Source organism: Acanthamoeba castellanii (genome assembly GCF_000313135.1).
Source record: "Acanthamoeba castellanii str. Neff unplaced genomic scaffold scf7180000084770, whole genome shotgun sequence".
Classification (NCBI taxonomy): domain Eukaryota; phylum Discosea; order Longamoebia; family Acanthamoebidae; genus Acanthamoeba; species Acanthamoeba castellanii.
In genome coordinates, this window is record NW_004457532.1 from 1,082,934 (window position 1) to 1,108,588 (window position 25,655).

The 25,655-nt window shown below is 57.0% G+C and overlaps 8 protein-coding genes and 1 pseudogene across 8 annotated transcripts in view; 4 read left to right on the forward strand and 5 right to left on the reverse strand.

Annotated features, from left to right (window-relative positions):
- Positions 1 to 2,173, forward strand: part of ACA1_270230 (gelatinase b, putative) — a gene marked incomplete at both ends in the record, with an annotated part of 4,520 nt that extends 2,347 nt beyond the window's left edge. The window contains 5 exon segments of the mRNA XM_004341587.1: positions 1 to 252; positions 267 to 775; positions 807 to 972; positions 1,062 to 1,139; positions 1,233 to 2,173. The exon segment at positions 1 to 252 is cut by the window's left edge and continues 593 nt beyond it. Coding sequence (XP_004341635.1) covers positions 1 to 252; positions 267 to 775; positions 807 to 972; positions 1,062 to 1,139; positions 1,233 to 2,173 — 1,946 coding nt within the window.
- Positions 2,174 to 2,387: 214 nt separating this feature from the next.
- Positions 2,388 to 4,644, reverse strand: ACA1_270240 (FAD dependent oxidoreductase domain containing protein; the record flags this gene model as incomplete). The annotated part of the gene is made up of 13 exons (XM_004341588.1): positions 2,388 to 2,475; positions 2,588 to 2,721; positions 2,785 to 2,900; positions 2,985 to 3,131; positions 3,221 to 3,329; positions 3,390 to 3,549; positions 3,614 to 3,688; positions 3,777 to 3,853; positions 3,962 to 4,028; positions 4,132 to 4,247; positions 4,283 to 4,381; positions 4,477 to 4,576; positions 4,622 to 4,644. The coding sequence occupies 13 exons, from the start codon at positions 4,642 to 4,644 to the stop codon at positions 2,388 to 2,390; spliced, it is 1,311 nt and encodes a 436-aa protein (XP_004341636.1).
- Positions 4,645 to 4,787: 143 nt separating this feature from the next.
- ACA1_270250 (adenylosuccinate lyase, putative) lies at positions 4,788 to 6,912 on the reverse strand (the record flags this gene model as incomplete). Its single annotated transcript, XM_004341589.1, has 8 exons — positions 4,788 to 4,968; positions 5,044 to 5,406; positions 5,481 to 5,569; positions 5,667 to 5,800; positions 5,893 to 6,065; positions 6,229 to 6,407; positions 6,536 to 6,688; positions 6,796 to 6,912. The coding sequence occupies 8 exons, from the start codon at positions 6,910 to 6,912 to the stop codon at positions 4,788 to 4,790; spliced, it is 1,389 nt and encodes a 462-aa protein (XP_004341637.1).
- Positions 6,913 to 7,236: 324 nt separating this feature from the next.
- On the reverse strand, positions 7,237 to 8,110 carry ACA1_270260 (uncharacterized protein; the record flags this gene model as incomplete). The annotated part of the gene is made up of 3 exons (XM_004341590.1): positions 7,237 to 7,419; positions 7,523 to 7,648; positions 7,757 to 8,110. The coding sequence occupies 3 exons, from the start codon at positions 8,108 to 8,110 to the stop codon at positions 7,237 to 7,239; spliced, it is 663 nt and encodes a 220-aa protein (XP_004341638.1).
- A 333-nt stretch (positions 8,111 to 8,443) lies between these two features.
- Positions 8,444 to 15,160, forward strand: ACA1_270270 (phospholipase, patatin family protein; the record flags this gene model as incomplete). Its single annotated transcript, XM_004341591.1, has 21 exons — positions 8,444 to 9,001; positions 9,236 to 9,373; positions 9,493 to 9,573; positions 9,706 to 9,799; positions 9,886 to 9,971; positions 10,120 to 10,257; positions 10,340 to 11,263; positions 11,341 to 11,375; positions 11,500 to 11,568; positions 11,658 to 11,737; positions 11,825 to 11,926; positions 11,987 to 12,260; positions 12,370 to 12,461; positions 12,599 to 12,744; positions 12,827 to 12,939; positions 13,024 to 13,061; positions 13,230 to 13,249; positions 13,390 to 13,515; positions 13,657 to 13,812; positions 13,924 to 14,577; positions 14,723 to 15,160. 21 exons carry the CDS (start codon positions 8,444 to 8,446, stop codon positions 15,158 to 15,160), a joined length of 4,362 nt encoding a protein of 1,453 aa, XP_004341639.1.
- A 1,042-nt stretch (positions 15,161 to 16,202) lies between these two features.
- Positions 16,203 to 17,048, forward strand: ACA1_270280 (carbohydrate binding domain cbm49 protein; the record flags this gene model as incomplete). Its single annotated transcript, XM_004341592.1, has 1 exon — positions 16,203 to 17,048. The coding sequence occupies one exon, from the start codon at positions 16,203 to 16,205 to the stop codon at positions 17,046 to 17,048; it is 846 nt and encodes a 281-aa protein (XP_004341640.1).
- A 271-nt stretch (positions 17,049 to 17,319) lies between these two features.
- Positions 17,320 to 21,720, reverse strand: ACA1_270290 (annotated as a pseudogene).
- Positions 21,721 to 22,615: 895 nt separating this feature from the next.
- Positions 22,616 to 23,642, forward strand: ACA1_270300 (uncharacterized protein; the record flags this gene model as incomplete). The annotated part of the gene is made up of 4 exons (XM_004341593.1): positions 22,616 to 22,855; positions 22,978 to 23,088; positions 23,198 to 23,303; positions 23,392 to 23,642. The coding sequence occupies 4 exons, from the start codon at positions 22,616 to 22,618 to the stop codon at positions 23,640 to 23,642; spliced, it is 708 nt and encodes a 235-aa protein (XP_004341641.1).
- Positions 23,643 to 23,767: 125 nt separating this feature from the next.
- Positions 23,768 to 25,270, reverse strand: ACA1_270310 (galactosyl transferase GMA12/MNN10 family protein; the record flags this gene model as incomplete). Its single annotated transcript, XM_004341594.1, is given in 7 exon segments — positions 23,768 to 23,962; positions 24,050 to 24,201; positions 24,314 to 24,387; positions 24,500 to 24,549; positions 24,560 to 24,760; positions 24,890 to 25,089; positions 25,183 to 25,270. 7 exon segments carry the CDS (start codon positions 25,268 to 25,270, stop codon positions 23,768 to 23,770), a joined length of 960 nt encoding a protein of 319 aa, XP_004341642.1.
- Positions 25,271 to 25,655: the final 385 nt, after the last annotated feature.

Here is a 25,655-nt window from a genome sequence, read left to right on the forward strand (position 1 = left end):
CCGTCCACCTCGCCCATCAACTCGCCGTCCAACACGCCATCGCCGACCACCTCGCCGACCACCTCGCCCACCACCTCTCCGACCACCTCGCCAACCACCTCGCCCACCACCTCGCCCACCACCTCGCCCACCACCTCGCCGACTACCTCGCCCACCACCTCGCCCTCCACCTCGCCGACCACCTCGCCCTCCACCTCGCCCACCAACTCGCCGACCACCTCGCCGTCCACCTCCCCCACCAACTCGCCATCCGTCTCACCGTCCAGCTCGCCGCCACCTCGCCGACCAACTCGCCCACCAACTCACCATCCACCTCGCCCTCCACCTCGCCGTCCACCTCGCCCACCAACTCGCCATCCGTCTCACCGTCCAGCTCGCCGACCAACTCGCCCACCAACTCACCATCTACCTCGCCCTCCACCTCGCCGTCCACCTCGCCCACCAACTCGCCATCCGTCTCACCGTCCAGCTCGCCGACCAGGTCGCCCACCAACTCGCCCACCAACTCACCATCCGTCTCACCGTCCAGCTCGCCGACCAACTCGCCCACCAACTCGCCATCCGTCTCACCGTCCAGCTCGCCGTCCAACTCGCCATCCACTTCTCCGACCACCTCGCCTACCAACTCGCCGACCAGGTCGCCGACCAACTCGCCTACCAACTCCCCGTCCAACTCCCCGTCCACCTCACCGTCCACCTCTCTGGGATCTTCCAAGACGCCCACCAACACGCCCACATCGACCCCGTCGAATTCGCCCAGCCGCTCGGCTACACCGTCCCCCACCAGCACGCCGAGCAACTCGCAGTCGCCGTCGCCCAGCCCGTCGCCATCGCCCGCGCCCGAGACGTCGGCCATTCCGGACCTCCAAGCCCAGATAAACGCCACCCAGCCCTCCTTCTCCCTCTTCGCGCCGCTGCCCTCGCCCACCGCGGGCAACGGGACGACCGGGGGCAACGACACCACGAGCGGAGGTTTGTTCTGTTTCACTTTCTTTTTCATGCATTCGTTTGTGTCGTTGTCGTTCTCTGCGCTAACGTTTATGTGTTGCGTTTTTGAGAAGACGCGCCCGCCTTGGGTGTGTCCGCGACTTTCCAAGAGATTCGAATGGGGTCCGACGCGCCGCCCCTGGTCATCACCGGTTCGCCCACCTGGATATATATATATATATATCAATATATATTCTCTCTAACTAAGACTTTCTTATGGGATATACCATAAATTGTGCCCGCAGAGTACACCGTGGTGGCCAAGACGCTTCCGGCCGACGATCCGGCAGACCCGCCCGTGCAGGTCGTAAGCTACACCGCCACCACCGAGGACAACCAGACCATCACCCAGGAGCTGGCCATGTTCTCGGGCGCCGCGAGCGCCGAGTTCGCTTCGGTCCCGTTCCGCATCGAGCCCGGCACGCTCAAGTTCACCGTCGCCATCAGCAACGCCGAGCAGACACGGCCGAGCGGCACGGCCAGCCAGCCGATCACCATGCAGTACGGGATCTCGGCGTTGATCATCGCTCCGCCGTCGGCCAACGGCAGCGCGGCCGCCTCCACCGCCACGGCCGACAAGTCGACGCCGTTGATTGTGGTCCCGCGCTACCCGCACGCCCTGGCGACCACCTACTACCTGCCGCTGCTGGTCACCACCGAGTCTCTCGGCTCGGCGGGAGCAGCCCAGCCCAAGCGGATGGTGGCCAAGGTCGAAGTGTTTGACGTGGCCCAGGTCGACGGCACGCTTCAGGCCATCAATCACAGCGTCGCCGTGGACGAGGCCAGCAGTGGCGTCTACATGCTCACGCTCGTTTTCCCGCCCATGAACAGCTCGCTGTTCTACGATCCGACCATCGGCCTGGGCCTACTTCTGGGCGGGGCCAAGAGCGACGGCACGGGGTCATCCAGCGGTGGCGGCGGCGACAATATGCTGCTCATGATGGGGATGGCCGTGGGCCTGCCGCTCGCTTGCGTCGTGCTGACCACGGTCGCGGTGACCACCATCCTCTACAAGCGCAGGAAGCGGCGACAATCGGCCGCCCTGCGACAGGACCGGCTGGCCAACCTCGACAAGGACGACGAAGATGTCATCCCTTCCGGACCCGAACACCGCCCCGCCTACTTTTCGCGGTTCTCGGTGGCCGACATGCAGCAGAACTCGCTCTGGGACGGGCACAGTTTGTGAAGAAAAGAAAAACAACGGAGGCAAAGAGCGGCTCTACGTTTTCTCAAGTGGAGCGTGTGTGTTTACGTTTTAGAGGAGGCTATGTAACATGTAATTAAGTATATATTATCAACTTGTGCGTGCAACCTGAATTGCAAATAGAGGGAAAAGTTCAACTTTAATGTGACGTGTATCCGCTGCGGATGTTTGGCTGAATGCATTGAGCTGGGTGGCCTCAGGTCTTGCGGATGTGGTAGTAGGTCTCGTAGATGTGGCGCGCCTGTTTTTCCGCCTTGTCCCAGTCCCACGACCCATCGGTAAACCTTAAAGTGCGGTGTGTGTGTGTGCGTGCGTGCGCGTGTGCGGTCGGGAGTGTGCGGTGAGTTCCTCTTCGATAGAGAAAGACGAAAGATGATGCTGGTGATAGGCGCGTACCTATCGGGGCTAAGGCTGCGCACATAGGGCGAAGGATCCTTCTCGAACATGGACTCCACGACATGGTGGCCGATGCCCGCGCTTCCCGATACACCGTGCGCGTTGCAGCCGCCCGCCATGATGAAGCCTCGCACCTACGCTCACAAAGAACGAAATAAACTGTTAGAAGCGAACACTCACCCTTCATCAGAAGAGACCTTCTTTGTGGGTCCGATGATGAAGCGGCCATCGGGGGTGAAGGTGGGCCACCCGGAGAAGACTGCTCTGATGCCCAGTTCGTTGACCTGGGGATAGGTTGGCGCCAACTCCTCGCCTGGTCACGGAGCTGTCAGCAGCATCAAATGACACCGACACACGCGACACGCACACCACGCAGACTTGGCTAGGAATTAGATACCTAAGGTGGAAAGGACAGGCCAATCCTCGGCGATGGCCGGAGGCTTCTGAGTGATGGGGTACGATCGAGGATCGAGCGACAGTCCGTTAGGTTCCCATCCGCCCAGCAGCAAACCGTTGACGTCAGGCCGCAAGTACAGCGTCGCATCTGTACAACACACACGACACCCACGACGCACACGACACACCTCCATCAGTCACTGGCGAATAGGCTGAGGTAAGTCAATCCTCGAATACCAGGAATTCTCATGACGGGCAGGTTGGGCGTGATCGTGGGCGGGACCGTGGGCTCAGTGATGAAGTACTCGTGCCTCACCGGCACGATCGGCAGCTCCAGCCCCACAAGCTGTCCACAACAATTGTGTTAACTGAGTTTTGTCGACAAGCTGAGCGAGAGTATGCCAACCTTGGCGATGTGGTACGCGTGGGCTCCGGCGGCGTTGATGACGGTGTCGCACTTGATGGTGCCACGGTTGGTCTTTACCGCCTTGACATGAGTCCCCTCGGGGCTGAGCTCGATGTCCTCCACCCACGCGTCGGTCACGAACTTGGCGCCGTTCATCCTCCTGCGAGCGCGCACCCAACAAGGCTCAGCAGCCAGCGATTGTCGTGTGGTGCGTGTGTGGTCACCTGCTCTGGTGCTGGTAGGAGAAGGCCAAATCGCAGGGCTGGAGGTAGCCGTCCGTAGGACACCAGAGGATGGACCTGTAGCAAATCAACTGCCGCAATCAGCATCACTGCGCACACGATGGGGCCTCAGGGCAGGCCATGATGATCAGCTAAGCACACGTACGTGGCTTTCTCAAAGTTCATGCCGGGCCACATCTTCTGGGCGGCCTTGGGGCTGAGCGTCTCCACGTGAAGGCCGGCCTGGAAGACACGACACGCACGACACAAACACGGCACACACGCACAGACGCGTTCAGTGAATCGAACTGGAACCCTGGTTAGGCGCCGTTGCAGCACCTTCTCACAAACGTTCAGCATTTTGTTGAACTCCTCCTGCCGCTCCTTGGTGTAGGCCACACGCAAGCTGCCCACTTGCCTGTACCCCCCCACGACATGAATCATGTTCAATTGTGAGTACATGTGGCGTCAGCTTGCGGCAAGTGTAGAGCCACCAAGGAGGTTGTTATTCCTCTCTCTACCTCCAGTTGGGGTTGTAGTCGGAGTCCTGTTGCAGGTCGCTGAAGGTTTGGACCGACCACATGGCCAGCTTCACGCGCTCCAGGTTGTCCCGCACCTGCCCCACCAGCCCAGCTGCCTGCAGTACGAGGTCAGCACTGAGCACTTTTGCACCCGCATGCCGCTTTTGAAGGGGTGGACCTGCGCAGTGGTGACGTTGGCGAGGGCGGGCTCTTTCTCGAGCACCACTACGTCCTTCTCCCCCGCCTTGACCTGGTGGCGTAAAATGTAGAAGAAGAAACAGTTGTTTGTTGTAGCTCTGGTTGAACCCAGCGCAAGGGAAGGAGGAGGAGGAAGAAGGAGCGTACGAGACTGTAGGCGATGCCGCAACCAATGCAGCCACCCCCGATGATGACGGTCTTGGCACGCTCTGGGAGGTCTGCTGTGGAGAAGTGCGCGACAGCTACCCTGCTCCCCACTACCTGCCTTGTCGTCCAGCCCCTTCCAGCCAACCTAGTCCCCAATCTGCGGTGCATCTCTTTCCTCTTCTTCTTGTGCTACAGCTGGAGAAGTTCCCTTGCGCTCGTTCGTTGCGCCTTTTCCTTTTGTTTTCCCACAGAAGTACGTTCTCCTTAAAAGGAAATCGAGAAATCGAGAGAGAAAAGAAATTTATTCTTGTTCAGTGCTTGGGCACGACGCCGATGTAGTTGGCGGGGGTGATGGCCTTGAGCTCTCGCTTGACGTCGTCGCTGACGCCCTCGAGGCTGTCAATGAACTCCTCCATCCGCGTCTGGTCCACCTTCTCATTGGTCCTCGTCAGCTTCTTCAGCAGCTCATAGGGCTCCTTGACTCCCTCGCGTCTGTGTGCATCATGCATCAATCATCAAATTCACGTCAATACACAACTGTGGTGTGTGTGTGTGGTGTGGACTCACCTGAGAACGGTCTGGATGGCCTCGGCGACGACCATCCAGTTGTTGGTGAGGTCCTCCTCGATCTTGGGCTTGTTGAGCAGCAGCTTGCCCAGCCCGCGCGCCAGCGAGAGGAACGACACCAGCGAGTGGGCCACGGGCACGCCGACATTCCGCAGCACGGTCGAATCGGTGAGGTCCCGCTGCAGCCGGCTGACGGGCAGCTTGTTGGAGAAGTGGTCGAACAGGGCGTTGGCCACGCCGAAGTTGCCCTCGGCGTTCTCAAAGTCGATCGGGTTGACCTTGTGCGGCATCGTGGAGCTGCCGACCTCGCCCGCGATGATCCTCTGCTTGAAGTAGTCCATCGAGATGTAAATCCACACGTCCCTGCACCCAGACACAAGTCGGTGTTAGAAGGCACGACACACACGACACACACGACACATGAGGCGAATGAATACCTGCTGAGATCGATGAGGATGACGTTGATTCTGCGCATGGTGTCGAAGAGGTGGCCCAGGTTGTCGTAGTGGTCGATTTGCGTGGTGTACTGTGTAGCGGCATTCGCTCGTCAGCGCACACACGACACACGACACACGACACACGACACACGACACACGACACACGACACACGACACACGACACACGAAGAGCGGAATCTGTGCCTGCAGACGCTTCATGCCGAGACCGGCGACGAATTTGTCGGCGAAGGCGAGCCAGTCGATCTTGGGGAAGGCAGCGACGTGCGCGTTCAGTCCACCGGTCGCACCGCTGAACTTGGCTGAAATACATGAAGAGAGAATGAGCGATGACTGTAGATTCGTGGCATTCCAGCGTCGTGTGCGGTGGTGCGTGTGCGATGTGGGCGAGTACCGAAGTACGAGTAGTTCTCGAGGTGCACGAGCTGGTTCTCGAGACGCTCCACGAACACCATCAACTCGCGGCCCACGCGCGTAGGGGTGGCAGACTGGCCGTGAGTGCGCGCGAGCAGGGGCACTTCCATCCACTCCTGCGCCATCTTCCTCAGCGGGGCGATGACCTTGTCCCTGTTGGCGTGTCGTGACACGTCGTCAGCTTGATGATTCATCACTCCAAACTACACGAAACAAGAACGAGAACGCGAAGAGCGAAATGGGGGGGGGGAGAGGAACGAAAACGAGAACGAGAACGAAAACGAAAACGACGGGCGGCACGGCGCGCATCACGCACTTGAGGGCCGGGAGGTAGACTTGTTCGACGCCGTCCTTGATGGACAGCGGGATGGCGGTGTTGTTGATGTCCTGCGAGGTGAGGGCGAAGTGGATCCACTCCTTCTGCTTCTCCCACCCGAACTCGGTGAACTTGGCCTTGATGAAGTACTCCACGGCCTTCACGTCGTGGTTGGTGGTCTGTGTAGAGGTAAAAGGCCGCGAGCCAACCAGCGCCCGCCACGTCACGGGGTTAGCGAAGACGGACCCGCCATCGCTGCAGCAAACCGGCACACGAGAGAAGGAGCGAAAAGGTGGTGAAGTGGTACCTTTTCGATGTCCTTGATCTTCTGTGCGTCGGCTTCGGTGAAGCTGGTGTAGATCTCCCGCAGCTTGGCCTTGGCCTGCTCGGTGTCCTCCTCGATCGCGGGCAGCACGCCCAGCTCCAACAGCGAGATGAAGTACTCCACTTCCACGCGAACCTTCCATCCGGGTGTCGGGCATCAATTAATAAATCGTCATTGTTTAAATTAATCACAGATTTGATTTATTAAATCGGAATCCGTCGAATTGGCTGGAGATGAGGTACCCGATACTTGTGGAGGGCATACTCGGAGAAGAAGTCGGCCAGCGGGGCAACGCGAGCCCAGTAGCGGCCATCAAGCGGCGAAATCGCCGTAAGCTCCTGCAGTGCGGCCTTGTGCATGTTGTTGCGGTATTGTCCTCGCGTTGAAAACAAATTATTGGCTTTGAAAATGCGGGCTTGTTGAAGGAAATTAAAAGAAAATGATTTCTTCTCTTTGAATTCTTATGGTGCGGTTGGCGGTTGGCGGTTGGGGTAGAGAGTCTTTAGATTGCAATATAATAGCGTTGGCGATCGGAGGTGAGCAGTTCAGGATCGTATGGTCGCGCACGCTCGTTCACTTTACCCTCAACTCCAATGCACTGTCTCTCCTCTTTAGTCTGGTCTTACTTGCGTGTTCCCCTCCTCTCCGTACGTTGTTTGTTCGTCCTTCCCGGCAGCTGCTTCTTACTTCTTCTGTTCTTGCTGCACGCGCTCGGTGTAGCGCTTGGCGTGCTCGAGCGATCTCTTGTGAAGCTCTCCGACGCCAGGCGCCACGGTGATGGCTGGGTAGGCGTCCTTCGCCTTCTTGGCGGCCGCTCGCCTCTGCTCGTCGACCTTCTCCTGGAGCTTCTGCTTGTTGAAGAGCTCCTGCTCGAGATTGATAAACACACCAGTGAAGTTCGTTCTTCGTCTATGAATCTTCACCTAGTTGGCAGAAACGTGGTTTGGTTTGGTGAGCGCAGGAGCGTACCTTGGGGATCTCGCCGCCGAATCTAGCCTGCTGGAGGCGCTGCTTCATCTCCTTGAGTGTGGGCATGGCGTTGTGGATGGCGTTCATGGCCTTGTTCTTCATCGACTGGTGGAACTCCAACCATGTCTTCGATGAGAAGGAAGGGGGGGGTTAGCGTAACAACTTCTTATTATTTGTTCAATCAACCACCGCGATCACTCAATTCGAGACTCTCAAGTTGATGCGGGGGAGTACCTTCTTGTCGATCTTGCTCCTCTCCTCAGCGTCGAGGCGGCCATCGCCGTTGAGATCGAAAGCTTGAAGCATGACGTGGGTGAGCGAACCCTGCTTGGTGTTCTCGAGATTAGCAGTGGTATCGGCCGTGGGGTCTCGAATCTCGAGCTTGGGCTGCTCGTCCGCGATCCGGTTCAGCTTCTCCTTCTGTATGTTGACCTCCTCGTCGCCCTCCGATTTCTCAGTCTGGGGGGCGGCCTCGTCTTTGCCGTCATCGGCCCAGAACCCGTCGAGGAACGAGTCGGCCGCACAGAGGGTGGAGAAGAAGGCAGTAGTGCACCCCAGCACCAAGAAGAAGAGGAGAAGCCGCGACATCTTCAACCTTCCACCCGCTCACTTCCGAATAAATCACTCTCGACCCTGCTCGCTCTGCGCGCCTCGAAGTCCACACTCTCGCAACACCCGATTTTTGTCAAGTCTGTTTCCTCTCCAGAGGTCGTCACCTTTCCGTTTTTGGAAGTTCGACCCAGGTGAGGACGACATTCCTTGCATTATTTCCGAAATACATCTATCGGTAATTTTTCGATTTCGATTTTCTTTTCTTTTTGCACGAGATTTTTGTTTTTGTCGACTTCGCAGAGAGCTGTGATTATCTGGGAGTCCTTCTGCACGTTCCTGAGCTTAGTTTGTAAGCGAGAAGAAGTGAAAATGGATGCAGTGGCGTCGACGGCCGGAGTGGCTGCGGCACTCGTGGGCACCCAAGAGGGTAAGGAGGTGGACAACGGCATACAGCACGACACGCACAAAGACGACACCAAGCCCTCGTCAGCCCACGGCCTGGTGCACAAAAAGCGGCGGCGCAGTCGCACCCTGAGCAATGGGCACCCGACGTCGCCCGAGGGAGAAGAAGAACGAAGAGGAAAGGACAAGAAGAACGAAACAGAAAAAGAGCGAAGAGAGGGGGGAGGCGGCGACGAAAAAGAACGAAGCCCGACACCAGCGCGGCTCAGGGCCACCTCGCCCACCTCGTCGCCGCATACAACGCGGTCACGCCAGGGGGCCGCGGTCCTGCCTGCTCTATCTCTGTCAGTGCTGACCCAGCACCAGGTGGTGCACAAGGACAAGCAGCCTTCTCCGCCCCAGCAGCCCGACAACAAGAAAAAGAAGGGCAGCTGGAGGAAGATTGGAAGCGGTCCCTTGAAGAAGCCACACCACGATGACAACATCGCCGAACAGGAAGACCACGAAATGGCTCAATTTGAAAAGGTAAGGGTATTGTGTCACACATCGGCAAGTTATCTTATTTTTTTAACGTCCTTTATCTGTGTAACGAGCGTTAATATGTTCATATTCCCCAATATTACGGGTGCATGTCACGTGCTCCAAGCACCTGCCTCCCAATTGTTTTTCCAATTCGTTTGGTCTTTTCGAAATACTTGCTATTGTTGACAACATTCCGTACATTCTGACCCTACGCTGGGTTGGCTTTGGCCTGTATAGATCGAGTCGTTGGCCAAGGACCGATGCTTGTGCGGGATGCTGATGCCTTCCATGGTGACCACCGACCGGGACAAGATGGGCACGGCCCTGCTGCAGCTCGAGCCCTCGCACCTCCTCTTCGCGCGGCTCCACTTCAAGGTTCGTTCCGCCCTTGTCTCCCCCCTCCAAGCACGTGCGGCCTTTTCCTCACTCGTGCTTGTGCGTGTGCGGCGGTGCGTGTGCGGTGTGTGCGGTGTGCGTGGGCGACCTGGCCGCAGGGAGGCGGCAGGCGGTTGTCCGTGGAGGAGTGGGAAGAAGATAAGATCAGCGTTCCCAAGTTCATCTTCGCCGATGTCGAGGTGCGCCCCTATTATAAATAATTATTTATATTTGCAGTCGTTATTATTATTGTAGTGGAACGTTGTTTAATGTTTTTTTTAAAATCTTTTCCGTTTTATTTGATTTTTACTAAATAAGTGTTGTTATGGCAGGCCTTCCCGTTCAGCATCACGCTCAAGGAGTACGGGTTCAACAACTGGCAGAAGATGCCCTCCATGCCCTCGCCCCGCGGTACCAAGGAACGTGGTACGCTTGAGCAGGTCTGGTTCCGCCCGCATTCAATTCTTGCATAACTCACATAACTGTGTCGATCGGGGCGCAACACGCCGCAGAGGGTGACAGCTATCGGCTCGCCGCCATGGAATGCGGCAAGACCACCGCCTGGCTCAAGCACCTGCAACCCAAAGAATCACCGCCGGTGCCCCCAGCGCGCGACTCGGGGTCCAAGGCACCTCACCACCTCCACTACCACCCCCACCTCCCCCGCTCGCGACTGGACTGACCGATTCGTGTGTCGTGTGTGTCGTGTGTGTGTCGTGTGTGTGTCGTGTGTGTCGTGTGTGCAGACCTCTACCCGGCCCAGCAGGAGCTTCGGCCCGCCCAAGTACGACTTCCTCTGGTTGCAGCGAAAGGAGAACTCCTGGAACCGTTACTTCTGCGTGGCGAGCGGGGACTACCTCGAGTGGTATATTCTTGGACCCGTGGTACGCCCGATAACTGCGTTGTGTTGTCGTGTGTCGTGCGTTGTGTCGTGTGCGGTGTACTAAACGTTGGGACCCCCCCAAGAAATCGATTCCGCTGGATTCGATCGTGGCGGTGGACAAGGGGCGGAAGGTGGAGACCCTCCGCATGGGCCGATCGGAATCGAAGATCAAGCGGAACGTCATCCGCGTCTACGATACGTGGCTCAACATCACCTGGAAGAACGAATACGACTTCGAGAACACGACCCGGTTCTACTTTCAGAGCGACGAGGAGGCCTCGGCCTGGTACGAGCCGCTGTCGCGCCTGGTATCCGCCGCGGATAACAGCAACGCGACGGCGGCTACAGGTGGACTCTTGCCGGCGCCGCCGGCCTTTGATTCGAGCTCGAGCTCGACGACGTCATCGTCATCATCGCCGGCAAGCGGGGCTCATCTGATTCAGTCATCGCCGGCGCGCGTGCGCATCAACGCCTCGCCGACAAAGAACGAAGCGGCGGAGGAAGACTCGTCAGCGGATTCGGTGACCGTAGCGGCCGCTGCGGTCTCGATCACCATCACGTCGTCGTCGCCGGCGTCGTCATCGGTGGTGGACGCCGTGACCACGACGCCGCCGCGGGACACCACGGCCTCGGTATCGGCCTCCGCTGCCAGTACACAACCGTCAAGCTCTGCCACGTCATCATCGCCCACCGAGCTTTCGCCGCCGCCGCTGGCGTCGACGTCGACAGCGTCAACAACGACAAGCACGAGTCCGTTTACGCGGAAGCCGCGGCGGTCCAACTCGCTGGGTCCGGCCGAAGAGAGCCGCAAGTGGACCGAACTGGTGCCGCGCATGCTGCGTCGCGAGAGCACCACCACCTCGATCGACGAGAGCCAGGTGGTCATCTCGAGAGCGGCCCTTGCCGCCGCCCCGGGTTCGATCACCGACGCCGCCGACGCGGCCGCAGGCACACCCGAGCGAGAACGAAACAAAGACGATGTAGCGAGCAGCGGCGACGATCTCGGGGTTCGTTCCTCCGACCAATCATTTCGGGCACGAGTGTAAACTAACATTTCTATCCCTCTATGTTGATCACATTCCAGAATTCTTTGTCGCGAGCGTTTCTCGACATCCGACTGTACGTCGTCTCCTTCTTAGCTGACTTTGCTTCGCCATGTCTAACATCATCATCACCATCATCATCGTGGTCGTCGTCATCATCATTATCATAATTATGATAATTGGTGTTGCGTGGAACACAGGCCCTCGCCCAATTTCAACTTTTCGTCGACGTGGTTGCAGACAGTGATGGAGAATCGCAAATCCAACAAGTACGGCAAGCCTCGGCTTTGGATTGATTTATGAATTTTTTGGGCTCATCGCTCTTCTTTTTCTTCTCTTCCATCCTATGCGTCAACAGGTACAGAAAGTTTTCGGTGGAGGACATGGACCCCTACTCTGCATACGACAAGAACGACGGCAAGATGCGCTTCTTTGCACGTACGTTGCCCACAAGACGCCACACGCACGCACGCACACGTGCGCACATCACGCGACGCTCATGCATTGATCGTTTTGCCCAAGCAGCGACCTCGGTGAAAGACCCAGCCGTGAACCGGTCTCTTCAATTGCGCAACGTGATCCGCGAGTTTGTCGAGAAGGCCAACAACGAGACCGGGAAAACACCCTGTACGTCTGCCCCCTAATACCTGGAATGTAGGGAATTCTCAAACTTAACATTCCTGTCAGTCGGCGACTACATTCCGCACTCGCCGCGGGACGACAAGCCGCCGTCGCCTCGGCGGGCCGATGACGCTGCCGCCACCGTCGCCAGTGTCGACACAAAAGAAAGCGACGACGCCGAGCTGGAACGGGCCGCTGCGTCGGCGGCGCCGGCCAGCGAGGGTCTGGAGGCCGCGTCGCCCAAGGAAGACGATGAGAACAAGTCGAAGCGGCCCTTCTTCATCCTCTGCCTCGACGGCGGCGGTCTCAAGAGCATCCTGGAGGCCACGATCCTCGAACGGTACTCATTCCCCAGTACCGTACCCTGTTCGCGAGGTGTTGCTCACGGCACGCGACACGACACACGACACACAACACACGAACATGCCCGCATTGTGGCACGCGCTCAGATTGGTGGCCGTCTTTCCGGATCTGTTGGAGCGAGTGAATTTATTTGCTGGGGTCTCCGGAGGCTCCATGCTGTGCTCATGTCTCGCATCAGGTTCGCCCCCCCTTTCTCTTTAGATTCCTTTTTTCTTCATTTTATTTCGGATAGAAATATATTTCATTTGCAAATTAGAGTTATATATTTCATAATTCCTTTTCCTTTGTTGGCTCACCACGAGCGGTGGCCGACAGGTCGCTCGGCGATGTTCATCCGTGCGCTGATGGAGGGCATCATGCCCTACCTGGTCGAAGGCGAGCGGACCATGAACACCGTCGCAGGGTTCGGCATGAAGAAGGCCAAGTACACCCACACGGCCATGCGCATCTGCGGCGAAGAGGTACACTTTCCGAAGGGGGCGCGTGTGCGGTGGTGCGTGTGGGTTGCGGCCTCACCCACTGACACGACTCATGACTGCGCAGATATTGAACGGAATCAAGATGGGAGAGCTGCCCAAGCAGTTGCTCATCATGTCGTTCTTGCTGGACAACGTCGACATCATGCGTGACGGCGACGACCGGACGTGGATGGCTCGGTACCTGCCGCATGACACACACGACACACGACACACGACACGATACGTCGCAGCATACTAACAAATCTTGTCTCTTCAATTCAGCGCATACCACAACATTCCAATGCACCCAGACAACTCAGGTGCTTCTCTTCTGGTTATAATAATAATACATAAAAACAATAACAATAACAATAATGAAGAGAAAATGGTCATTAGAGCTATCTCGGGTCATTTACATTATTTCTCTCACAGATGATGAAGAAGAGGCGCAGAGAGTGCTCGACACGCCTGTGTGGGAGTACGTGCAGGGGTCTTCCTCGGCGCCGTCGTTCTTCCCCTCCTACAACAAGGCATGTAGTCTCTCTCTTGCAACTCGCAACACTTTGGCTGTGCCATCGCTGACACGCGACACACACACCACACGACACGACACCTATGGCACACACGACACACGACATACGATCATAGCACGTGGACGGTGGAGTGGTGGCCAACAATCCCTCGTTGACGGCGGCGATCACGGTGACCGGCCTGAAGGCCAAGAATCGACAACCGATGGAGAACATCCGCATCCTCTCGCTCGGCACGGGCACCGTTCGAAAATATATCAACGTACATACGCACGCCTGACGCGACACGCGACACGCGACACGCGACACGCGACACGCGACACGCGACACGCGACACGCGACACGCGACACGAACGAGGCTAACAACTGTGATTCGCGGGTGCAGGGCGACCAACACGATTGGGGATTGCTCAAGTGGGGACCCAAGCTGACGGAGGTTCTGTTCGGTGCAGCCAACAACAACGTCGACTTCCTCACCAACATCATGCTGGGCCAGAACTATCACCGGCTCGACCCCCACATGGAAGAAAAATTGCCCATGGTACACACACGTATCACCGCACACGCCGCACACAACGCACACAAACGCCACACAGGCACAGAACGCCACAAACGCGCACAACGCACACTGACGCGACGACAACCACAACAGGACGACCCGGCGATAGCGATCAAGCTGGTCGAGCTCGGGCGGAGCATTGTGCTGGACGACACGATCGAGTGGATCCGCGTCCACGTCTACGGCGGCGTGAAGTCGTCGTCGTCGACGACGTCGGCCGACGACGACCGGTCACGCGAGCGGGCCGCGACGTCGCCCGGCCTCCGGCGGCCGGGTCCGCTGCTCCGCAAGGAGAAGAAGCGGCACCACATGTGGAAGTCCAAGGCCAACAAGCTGCACCACCCTGGGCGGGAGAGCGACGACGAGAACGACGACGACGCGGACGACGTGGTGCATGAGGCCTGCGATGAGGTGGACAGCGACGACGACGCCGATGACGACGGTGGTGGCGGCGGTGGCGATGACAAGGAGAGCGAGCGCAAGCGGCTGAAGAAGATGCGGCGGCTGTGGGCCAAGCGCCGGGCCAAGAGCGACGTGAGCCAGAAGCTGCCGGCGCGGCACCGGGGCAAGACCTCGCTGGACGCCGCACACACGGTGGGGGGCGACGTGACGGTGCTCATGGAGCGCGCCGAGAGCAGCGTCGAGATCCACCACCACCAACAGGCCAACAGCAGCACCACCGACGACGAAGACGAGCGCAAGACGCACAGCTTCAGCGACGCCGGCACCATCATCAAAAACGAAAAGGTTCCGAATTATGCATTATTTGTTTATGCCCCAAAATGCATTTTTATTATTATTATTATTATTATTATTATTATTATTATTATTATTATGTATTAGTTATTGTCATGCTTATTATTATTGCGCTGACGAGCGGCGGATTGTGCAGGAATCGTTGACGCTGTTCAGCGACGCGCGAAGGCGAGCGAAGAAGATAAAGATGAAGCCGTTCTCGGGCAAGCTCAAGCGGCGGAAGGACAAGGAGCGCGACAAGATCGAGAAGCACCAGCCCGATGCCGCCACCGCCGGCGGCGCTTCGACGATGGCGACGAAGAAGAGCGCGTCGTTCACGTCGTCGTCGTCCAAGGTCGTGTGGCTCCGCCGGCGCGGGTCGTACAGCGAAGAGGATGACGACGAGGGCGGCAACGTTGAAGAAGAGGAGGAATGCGGAGTGGAGGAATCGGGCCATCATCGCAGCCATCAGCAGCCGAAGCATAAGAAGCACCAACAACAGCAGCAGCAGCAACAGGAAGAGGAAGAGGAGGACGAGGGCGGAGGCGTGGAGAAGGCCACCAGCATACTCAAGTCCATCTTCGGTCTCACCTGAGCCGTGTGTGCGCACGACACGCACCCTGTGCGGAATGTGAAGGAATGTACACAACAAACCAATTTTTCAGATTTTCTACACATCATCGTCGACTCTCCCCCGTGGTCGCTCTATTCGCACCTGCGCACCTCTGGTAAGCGCGTGTGGCGTGTGCGTGCTGTGGTGTGTGCGCGTGCGGCGGATTGGAGGTCGTGCCATGTGGTCGGCGAACAGGTGGCCAATGTCGAGGTCGGCGCAGTGGGCCGACAGGCATTTCCTTTTGCCCTCTGGTCGGAGTCCTGGCGTGCTTGGGCGAATGCAAGGCCGGTAGCGCCGGATGTGGTGGCCCCACCACCACAAACTCTGCACCGCTCTGTCCACGCTCACCCTGTGCCAGCGCCTGTATAATATTAATAAATATAATATTTTTGTTGCAAATATAAACGCAACAGAAACATAATCATAAATATAATCATAAATGATGCTCTGGGTAGGGCTCCCCTACCGGCACACGAGGGCGACGGCGGGCAGGTGGGAGGGATGACCAAGTTCCACAAACACCTGTTGCAGCAGCTCGTCGGGCAAGCTGTCCATCTTCAGTTGTGTGTTGTCTTGGTAATTTTTCACTGACCAGATCTGTCAAGAAAGAGAATGCAACTGGTGGGATTCGAACCCCTGGCTGTGGTTGTTTGGTCCTGCCTTGTGACCGTGCAGCCACAAAAATGCTGTCATTGGGGTGTTGCTAGATCCCAGGGTTTCTCCACCTGTTTCACCTTAAGATGCCAGTCGTGCTTGTGAGTTCGTCAACAACTTTGAACCAGCCACATAAGCTCTCAAGGCAGCATGTCGCCGGCCCATAGAACCGAGTGTGAATGTCTCCGGCGTCAGTGAGATTTCATACCACATGCCCACACACTGCTGCCCTGCTTTACCCTCAACAATTGCTATAAAAACCCACATCGCCCATTAAGTTGTAAACCTCTTCAGCTCCAACACCTGCACCAGCTCCAATCTCTCTCTCTCTCTTCGAACACACAGCAAAGCCTTCACACACCCCAACAGTATGAAGTCAATCACACTTCTCCTGGTCTTGCTGGCTGCCCTGTGCTGCAGCTACGCCGCCGCAGATTGCAGCGTGAGCGTCCAGCAGACTCTGGGAAGCGCGTGGAAGCAGGATGGCGTGGACATGTCCCAGTGGAACGCGCAGCTCACCGCCGGCTCGGCCGCCGTCAAGTCCGTCCAACTGGCCATCACCGGCGCCGGCGGCTTCACCCAGCTCTGGGAGCTGACCCGCACCAGCGCCGGCCTCTACGTCCTGCCCGACTACAGACTGCAGAGCGGCGGCCTGCCCGCCGGCCAGGTCCACCATTTCGGCTACATTTGGAAATCGGCCTCGCCCGCCACCATAACCGTCGCCTCCATCGACTGCGGCTCCGCCTCGGCGTCGCCCTCGCCCTCGCCAGCCCCTTCCAGCCCGAGCTCGTCGCCTTCGCCATCGGCCGCCCCCGCGTCTCCGTCGGCGGCTCCGTCGATCGTGGCCACGCCCCAGCCGAGCCAGCCTCCCAGCGGGGACAACGGCTGCAGCGCCATCGTCGAGCTCACGGCGCGGTCGGCCGCCAACGGCGGCGTGTGGACTGACGCCGCCGGCCGCACGTACCAGATCTTCCAGGTTCTGATCACCAACCGGGGTCAGCGCCCGGTCAACGGTGGGGTGATCACCTTTGACCTGGTCAATGGTGCCGAGATCTCCCAGTACTGGGAGCTCAATAGGCAGGGCCCGACGAGCCCCGCCTTCAACATCGCGTTCAACTACGGTCAGCTGCAGCCGGGAGCGAGCCAGGGCGCCGGCGTGGTGGTGAGCTCGGCCGCCAAGCCCAGCTTCACCCTGAGCTCGGTAGCCTGTGCCTAAGCAAGCCTTTTCTCTCCTCATGTCTATGTGTACATTTCTTCACTTTCTTCAAAACTATACTCTTTGTTTCCTCCAGACACACACACACACACACAATACAGAATTCCCAGATCTGGTGTTGGTCATCGTTGCCATTGCCTGGACCTGGTGGCAAAGAAAAGAGCGAACCTGCCTGACAGCGTCAGACTTCAGCCCTAACGACTTTGGTGATGGGAATCAGAGGCAGGGAACGACTACATGTTGTGTTCAACAAGTAATGGCAACGCAATGCTCAGTCTCGGCCTCTGTGCAGAATCTCGCCCATCACGTCGTGCATGATCCAGGCAAAGCTGAGGAGCCGATTATGGGCTTTCATCTTCTTTCCCCTCTTGCGGCCCTGGCCTCGCGGCGGCGGGTGGTCGTCGTCGCGCTGGTGGTAGGTGACGAAGTACCAGGCCGCTGCCTTCTGCATCCTCCGCCGTTGGAGGTCCTCTGGTGGCATGTCATGTTGGTCTATGAACTCAGCCTCGAACCTCTTGCGGTAGGCGGACTGGATCTGCCTGACCAGCTTGCGAAGCAGCTCTGGGAGGTCAAATAGACGGTTGCTGCGCAGATCGGGGCGGTTGTGGCCTTTGGTCACATTGCCAGTTATCACCTGGTGGTAGCATGGATTGGTTAGGATTGCATAGTGAAACACATCAAACACATTTCACGCCAACGTAATTGATGCTCAATGTGTCGGTATATGTCAACAAAGCTGTACCTCAGCTTCAGTTTCAATGCTGTACTGGCGCATTATTCCTCGCAGCTCCGCGTCGTATTCTTTCTTGAGTTTCTTGGCCTCGGTCTCAAAGTCCTAACAATAAAAATAAAAGAAAAAGTGATAATAAGATGACAGATCGGGACGATTGAGAAACATGCCACATGCCAGTCCAAAAGTGTACTGCACCTCGTAGCCTTCAACCAGGAGATCCTTGTCACATTGGACAGCGTTGCCGTTGTTCAGCTTCGGCTCCCTCAACTGCACTTTTCGGTAGAGCTTACCCAAGATCTGCCCGAGCAAGCTTGTTGGTATTCGATAGCATTGCGATGGTGTTGCGTGTCGCTTGAGCGGCGCAGCAGGTGAGAAAGACAAACCTTAGGCGAATTGTACGATGTGTTGGGTCGGCTCATAAAGTCGGGGAACGCCTTGAACGTCATGCGTGGAGAGGAGACTTCCACGCCGCTTTTTGCGTAGTCCACAGCTTGGCTGTGAAGCTTAGCCAGTTCGAGGCAATACGGAGCGGACACATCAACAAGATCAGCGTAGGCTTTCTGCACCACTCACGCATACACACACACACACACACAGACGTGAGGAATTCACCCATGTCCTACTTCTAGAGAGAGTCTCAGCGTGGGCGTACATGAGTGTCGGCGATTTGCCCGAGCTTGTAGTCGTTGTGCATGAACTCCAGGAAGAAGTCGATGATCATCTCTCGTGAGATCAGCGACTCCTGAGATCTTTGCTCGTCTTTCGGCGGCGTATCGTAGTCGCCGGGCTTTCGGTTCTTGCCACGCCAGATGAGACTCTTCTCCCAACACACGAAGTAAAGATCGCCGTCGAGATCGGAACCTGATGATGGCCTCAGGCACTTCTTTTTCAATTTTACGCACTACATGACACACGACACACGACATTCATGGCACACACACGACACTAACGGCACATACCACACACACACACACAACATACGTGCGTACCTGACAGTTCGTTGGGGTGCGGTCTGTCGCCGGGCTTGTGGTCCTTGGGAAATACCAGACAATCTTCGATGTCATGAAGCGTCGGGCAGTTGACCGCTCGGAACTTGCGCACATCGCCCGGATGCAGCGCGGGAAACTTGACCACCACGACATCGCCTTCAACCTGTACCAACCACCGCTCTAAGACTGTGCCGTGTCTCGTGTGTGTCATGTTGTGTGTGTGTGTGTGTGTGTGTGTCGATTGCGTGCAGGTTCAAAGGTGGTATTATACGACGCGACCATGAGAGCATCGGAAGTAGACTTCGCCCCTCTTGAGCAGACCAGTCTCGTCCAAGACGCCCAGCGCGGTCTTAGCCTGTACAACAATCGTTGATCACCAGTCGGTGAGTTTTCAAAACTATCAATATAGAGAGAAATATATACAAAAATATAAATAAAAACAGTATAAATAAATAAGAGTAACGCACGTTGGGCACGTAGATGCGGGCTTTGTTCTTGAGGTCTCGCAACTCCTTTTGCTGGATAGTTGCCAGGCAGTAGGCCAGGAAGGGTTCTCCCGAAAGCCCTGGCGGTCGTGATCACGATTACGGAAGTGTGAACACTTGTGGTAATGTTGTGTGTGTGTGGTCGTGACGTCCCAGCCACAGGATTGGGCCGACCAACCACTTTGCTCATAATTTTGCACACCCGCGCACCACGCACACCACGCGCACGCGCGCGCACACACATACACACACACAGGGGAGGCATCAAGCCAACGTAGGGATGGGTGTGTGTGTGTGTGCGTCGGAGTGCGTGTGATTTTCTGATCCTCGTACCGCTGTCCAACATGTTACGTAGCAGCTCGTGTTGGTTCAGGTAGGGTTTCGCCCCCTTTCTCTTAGTAATGCCCTCCAATCGAGTCAACTGAAGCAAGGCCGACGTTATTGCGTGCATGTGTGCGTGTGTGCATGTGCGTGGTACGTACCGTCCGCTGATGTAGTTTCTCGAACGCCTCGTCAGGCACACCCAGAGCGCTCATGATGCTGATTGCCTGGTGGTTGAGATGACCTGGCATGGGTTTGCTGGTGCTCAGGATTTCGAGGCGTTTGTCATCTGATTGGAACTTCTCCATAGAAGGCCTCAACCGCACCACCTGGGCTGAGTTCCCCAGACTGTAATCTACGCACAAAACGCCCTTGTACCCGCCCAGGCGTATCTAAATCAAGGCATCAATGAAAACCATTAACGACACGCACACACACGCACCTCCACACACGCACCACCGCACACGCACACGCCACAACATAACGATACAGGACGAACCTGGTAGGCCGATGGGGTGTAGTTGAGCCCAAGTCTCTTAGAAATCTCTTGGGCCATGGTCAACGAAAGCGTGCCTGCACCATCCGAGAAGATGTGGTTGCCGCTCTTGATCTCGTCGAGCCGCTGCACCTGGTCGTCTTTCATCTTGGCTCCCGTCCTGCCCGATGAGAAGCACAGGCCGATCCGGGCAGCATACTTCGCCACCGTCCTATTCTCGGTGAAGTCACCTGTACCATACCAGTGTCAGCCGCCACCCAGTTGCTTGTGGTGCCCTTGGGTGCGGTGCAGTGTGGTGGTGCGTGCGGTGGTGCGTGTGTGCGTGCGGGCCAAATACAGACCCAACTTGGAGATGATGTGCTGTGCCGTAGTTGTGGCTGTGGGACGTAAGAACCAGCAGCTGCGCGCCTTCAGCTGGCTCGAAGAGAACGCCAGGAATTCGTAGTACAACCCGACGGGTGTCCGTATCCCTAATTGTTATCAATAGCCATCAGCACCAACGCATTGCACACATGCATCAACACACACACGACAGCACTCGACAGCACACTACCTTCACAGAGCAGGGACCTGACCTTTTGTTGGATGTTGGTCTGAACAAGTAAACGCTGGGTCAGGTCCACCACGGAGCGGTCTGGCAACAAGAACCGAGGGAGGGGAATGGCACCGCAACAATGTCGAGCTGACCGAAGTTGTCATCAACGAAGGAAACGCGAATGAAGTGCTTGCTCTGCGTCTTGTACTTCTTCACGACTCGGTTCGATTGCTCCGGCAGCGGGGGGAAGAGGAGCACGCGCGAAGGGGTCACGCACGCACTACGGGTCATGAAATAGTCCTTTGGCAGCTCCCTGTCTGTGTGTCACCAAGTGGCGTTGTGCGTTGATGAGACATTACTTGACACACACACACACACACACACACGACAACACACGACAACACACGACAAACACCCCACAACACGCCACGCACGTAGGAATCCTTGATGCCCTCCTCTCGAAAGTGCCTGCTTGAAAGCCTTCAACGGGTCGTAGATGGGCTTGCGCTGATTCCACAAATGATAGAGGGCCGCCTCGGCGTGGCCGACGCACTCGGCGGAGGAGCCCCGGCGCAGTTCGTCGAGGAATTGAGAGCTGACGTTCGCCGCGTGGAGAAGATTGGCCGAGAGCAGGCAACCCAAACCGTAGCGCAGGTCGTCGTGGACGCCATCGACGTTCATAGCAAAGTCCAACTTTTCAGGCAGGCGCTGGACAACCGGAACCGAGGGCTTGCGCTCAACGCCCGGCCGCCTTCCGCCTCGTGTCGCTCGATTCGCACGTTGAACGCAGGGCAGTTGTTGCAGCATTGAATCTGCAGCCGAGTGGTGCATTGTGAGGCAGCACACGGTGCAGGCCCCCAAGCGATCTTCGGCCGGGGAGGGGAACTCGGTTGCGCGAACGAGGGCGTGCTCTGGCGAAAAGCGCTGGTAGAGTTGCGGTGGGCTCCTTGTGGTGATGTAGATGTTCACCTGCGCACCGGAGCAGCTTCTGACCTTCTTGACGGTACTAAATGCGATCCAGAGCGTCCAGAGACTGTGCTGCACCTTGATCTCGCGCGCCACAGAGTCGATCGCAGCTCGCAAGTGTCCTTCGCCTGTGCCTTCTATCAGCATCAACTTGCAGGTGGTAACAGCATCAGGAGGGCGGAGGTACCCTGAATCCAGCAAGGGACGTACTCATCTGGTCCCAGCCAGAACCCAGCGCTGTAGGAGACGAGCTTGAGATCGCCTTGATCCGGGACCTCACTTTGGCTGGGTGCTGGAGTCACGACCAGCTGTTGTTGTATGATGCACCCTTAGTCTTCAAGCGGTTCACAAGAGCATGCATGCCGCGTAGGCGGACCTTACTGTTCCCCAGAGGAACACCAATCCTTGAAGCTTGATAGAAGTTTTCAGCGTCAAGAGCGAGCCGGAACGTCACCGTCGCAGACCTTTAAAAAGAAGAACATTATACTCTTTTTTCTTGCCAAATTGGAAGAAAAGAGGAGCGTACTCTTTGGAGTTGCGTTTGATGGAGAGGAGGGGGCCAAAGAGCCGGCACAGCTTCTCAACATCATCGGTGCTTTCCTAGGGTGGTGTTAAAAACTATGGCAACAGCAATAAAAACGGGGGTGTCTACCTCGGGTATGCCGGAGACCAGAACGGCCGTGAATGGCTGCGGGCCTGCCCAACTTAAAGGTGAGCAGGCGAGTAGAATGTGCATGGAGGCTGCTGCTTGAACATACCTGTGACGTCTTCCATTTTCTTTTTTGTGGTGCATTGAGCCCTGCCCTGTCTGGCAGAGTTTTGTTTGGTACTTGTCGACTTTGTTACGCCTGCTGGTATTGGGCTGTTCAAAAAAGGCAAGTTGAAAATTCGCCAGGTGAACGGGGCGTTTTCCATTTTCTGCGTTTTTCCCATTGGCTGAAGGAAGTAGGTAAAAGCGGCCACTTTTTCTCTCCGTCACGGGTCGCCGATTGTGTTCGCCCAACACGACGCTGTGCTCATCTCCACCTCGCACAGCTCCGCTATGCACCGACCTCTCGTCTTCTGCCTGGTTGTTGTTCTTTTGGCCATTGCGGCTTCTTCTTCTGCGGTTCCGCGCAAGCCCGTGTGGCCGCGCCAGTTCGACGTGCAGTTCGGGCTCAGCGTGGTGGAGTCCCCACTTAACGGACCCATCGTCAACGTCACCTCCCACTTCTACTACGACTTCAACGTCCAGGCCTCGCTCGTCACCTACCCTGAACTGTGCCTCCCCGGACTCATCCCCGTACCACCCCCACGAATTATTTCTCAGCTAGAAATGGATATATGTATCGCAATAGTTGATTTGTACAACTTATATCTATTTAAATATATACATTAAAAACAAACTAAAATGTGTGGTGCCAGGGCGATGGCTGGAAAAAGGGCTGCAACCTGCTGTTCAACCCCAAGGGCACCTATTTGTTCGCCCCGCATGCCGGCGTGGACTGTTGTCTCCTCTTCCCCGGCGTTGGCACGGTACCGTCCCACCCACTTCGTCTTCATTCTTTTTCCGTAGTGTCTTCTTCGTTCTTTGCTTTGTGTAGGCCAAATTTGTTGGGGCTCACTGCCAGACGGTGGCGTGCAGGTGCCGCCTGACTTCCTGAGGGGCTTCAATGCCTCGGGCTTCGTCGTGCCGACTCCCGACCTCTACGGCGTTCTCCACAACTCTGACTTCTGGGTCACCAACGAAGGTATCACGCCGCACACTCACATCGCACACGCACGCACGCACGCACGCACCACCGCACACATGACAGGACTGATAACGGGAAACACCAGGGTTCTTCTATTGGACTGATGCGAAGACTGGCGGAGACGTGGCGCTGGTTGACGGCGGCTCGGTCGTGTGGAACTTCTACCCGCACCTGCGCGTGGCGCCGCAGCCCTCGGCCCTGTTCGCCGTGCCCTCCAACTGTGCCGTGTCCTGCCCCGGCTCGTTCCTGGCGCACGCGCGCAAGCACGCGGGCGGCCGCGTCGACCCCATGGTCAGCCTCGCCCTGCACCACCACCGCCTCCTCCATACCCAGTGAGACCACGAGCATTCAGCTCGGCTTTGAGCTGTTCACTTATATTTCCAAGAAGAGCTCGGCTTTGTTTTGATCTACAAGAAGATGTTGATGGCGATGATGATGATGTTGAGCACACGGCTGACGGGTCATCGCTTCATCCAGGCGCCGCTTTGCTGGATCTTGGCGTAGTACTCGGCCATGAGCCTGTCCTTGTGGCCGATGGCGCCGGCGAAATGGACCACGAACTGGTCCATCTCCTCGGCCTCGGATACCTTGTGGCGCGGCGCCCCGCGCACGTACTGCATCCTCTCCTGCGGCACGTCGACGAATCGGTCTCGCACCTGCATGCGACGGCCCACCGTCAGACACAACGTTTGACCGTGTGCGTGTGCGTGTGCGTGTGCGTATGCGTGTGTGTGTGCGTGTACATCGGCTTCGGTGTTGTAAAAATGGTGGAGGGCGCGCTGCTCGGCCCACACGTCGTCGATGTACTGCTCCGACGCCCAGATGCGGCGGAACAGGGCCAGATTCCATTCGGAAACGCGCAGCACCACGATGCCCGAGTTCCACCCGTGGGCGTCTGAGACACAGAAAAAGAAAAGAATAAAAAGAAAATTGGTGTTTGAGCCGATCATTGACGATTTGGTGCTTCTTGACTCTCTTCGCGAAGATGAGGCGAGAACGGAACGGACCTTTGGTGATGAAGATGTCTTTCGCGGGGTTGTTCAGTTCCTCCCCAGCGATATCTTCGATCGTCATGTCGTATCTGCGCTTCATTTAGGGTTGGTGAGTAATCACGCATACACACACGCACGCACGCACACGCGCGCGCACACACACACACACACACGGACACGAAGATCTCGAGGGCTTCGCACCTGGCCACTACCGAATCGCAGTCAAGCCAGATCAGCCAGTCGTAGGGGCTCTGCCAGGACATCGCCCTCAGCGCGGTCGCCGAGGGCCTCGAGGAGCAGCGCGGTCTTGGTCCAGATGGGCGGGCGCGGCTTCTGGCCGGCCGGCGCCTGGTAGGCCGCCACCCACCACTCAAAGTCGTACTGCTGCAGCTTGGCGTAGAGCACCTTGTTCTTGATACTCACGTCCTTGTGCTCGGTCGACGGATCGCACGACGTCAATATCTGCACTCCCACACACACCGCACACATACCGCACACGCAACATTGGTGGGCACACACGCACACGCACACGCCACACGGCAAAAACACGCACACACCGCACACACCGCACACACCGCACACACCGCACACCTTGACGCGAGAGCGCTGGCAGGGTCCGTGGATCAATCGCCCGCTCTGGCTGGTGTCGGTCGAGTGCTGGAGAAGGTTGGCTCTGCCGCGGCATGGCGGCGAACCGGAGGAGTTCTGTCTACCGTCAAGCCCAGAGTAGTGGTCGTAGCTGTAGGGCAGAACCTTCGGACATTCGACCGAGCGCGTCGCCCACGGAAGGCCTGAGGTGGAATATTATTATTATTAATATTGTAGGTATTTACAAATATTTAAATTAATAATTAATTAAATAAAGAACGAAGGAGGGGGGGTACCGGAAGAAGGGAAGGTGAGGAAGAAGACGGAGGCGAACACGATCAAGATGAGAAGAATGACGATTGACGAACGATTCCTCGCCTCCATTGGATCGTGTTCTGTCTCTTCGTTCCTCCACCCGACAAGATGATTCAGGCAGTCTGTCCTTTTCCCTACGTCCGGAGTTCAGTCAACCTTCATTAAAATGAAAAAGAAAGGAAAAACGAATCAATATATTTAATGCGCGGACCAGGTGCTGCACTTCGAGGCTGCACCGACAGCTGGCATGTTGGGCTTTGAGACCAACGCGACTACTGGCTTCGTGGAGCCTGCAGTGTGCTTCTGCAAGTGTGTGCACTCGAGGCGACCTGAACTTGTTTGCTTTTTAAAAAAGAAAATGCAAAACTAAATTGTTAGAAGAAAACTTGGGTGGAAAAAAAGGCGCCAAGTGCGTACGCGAAGTTCTTGCGTTGATTTTTCGTCTTCGTAGCAC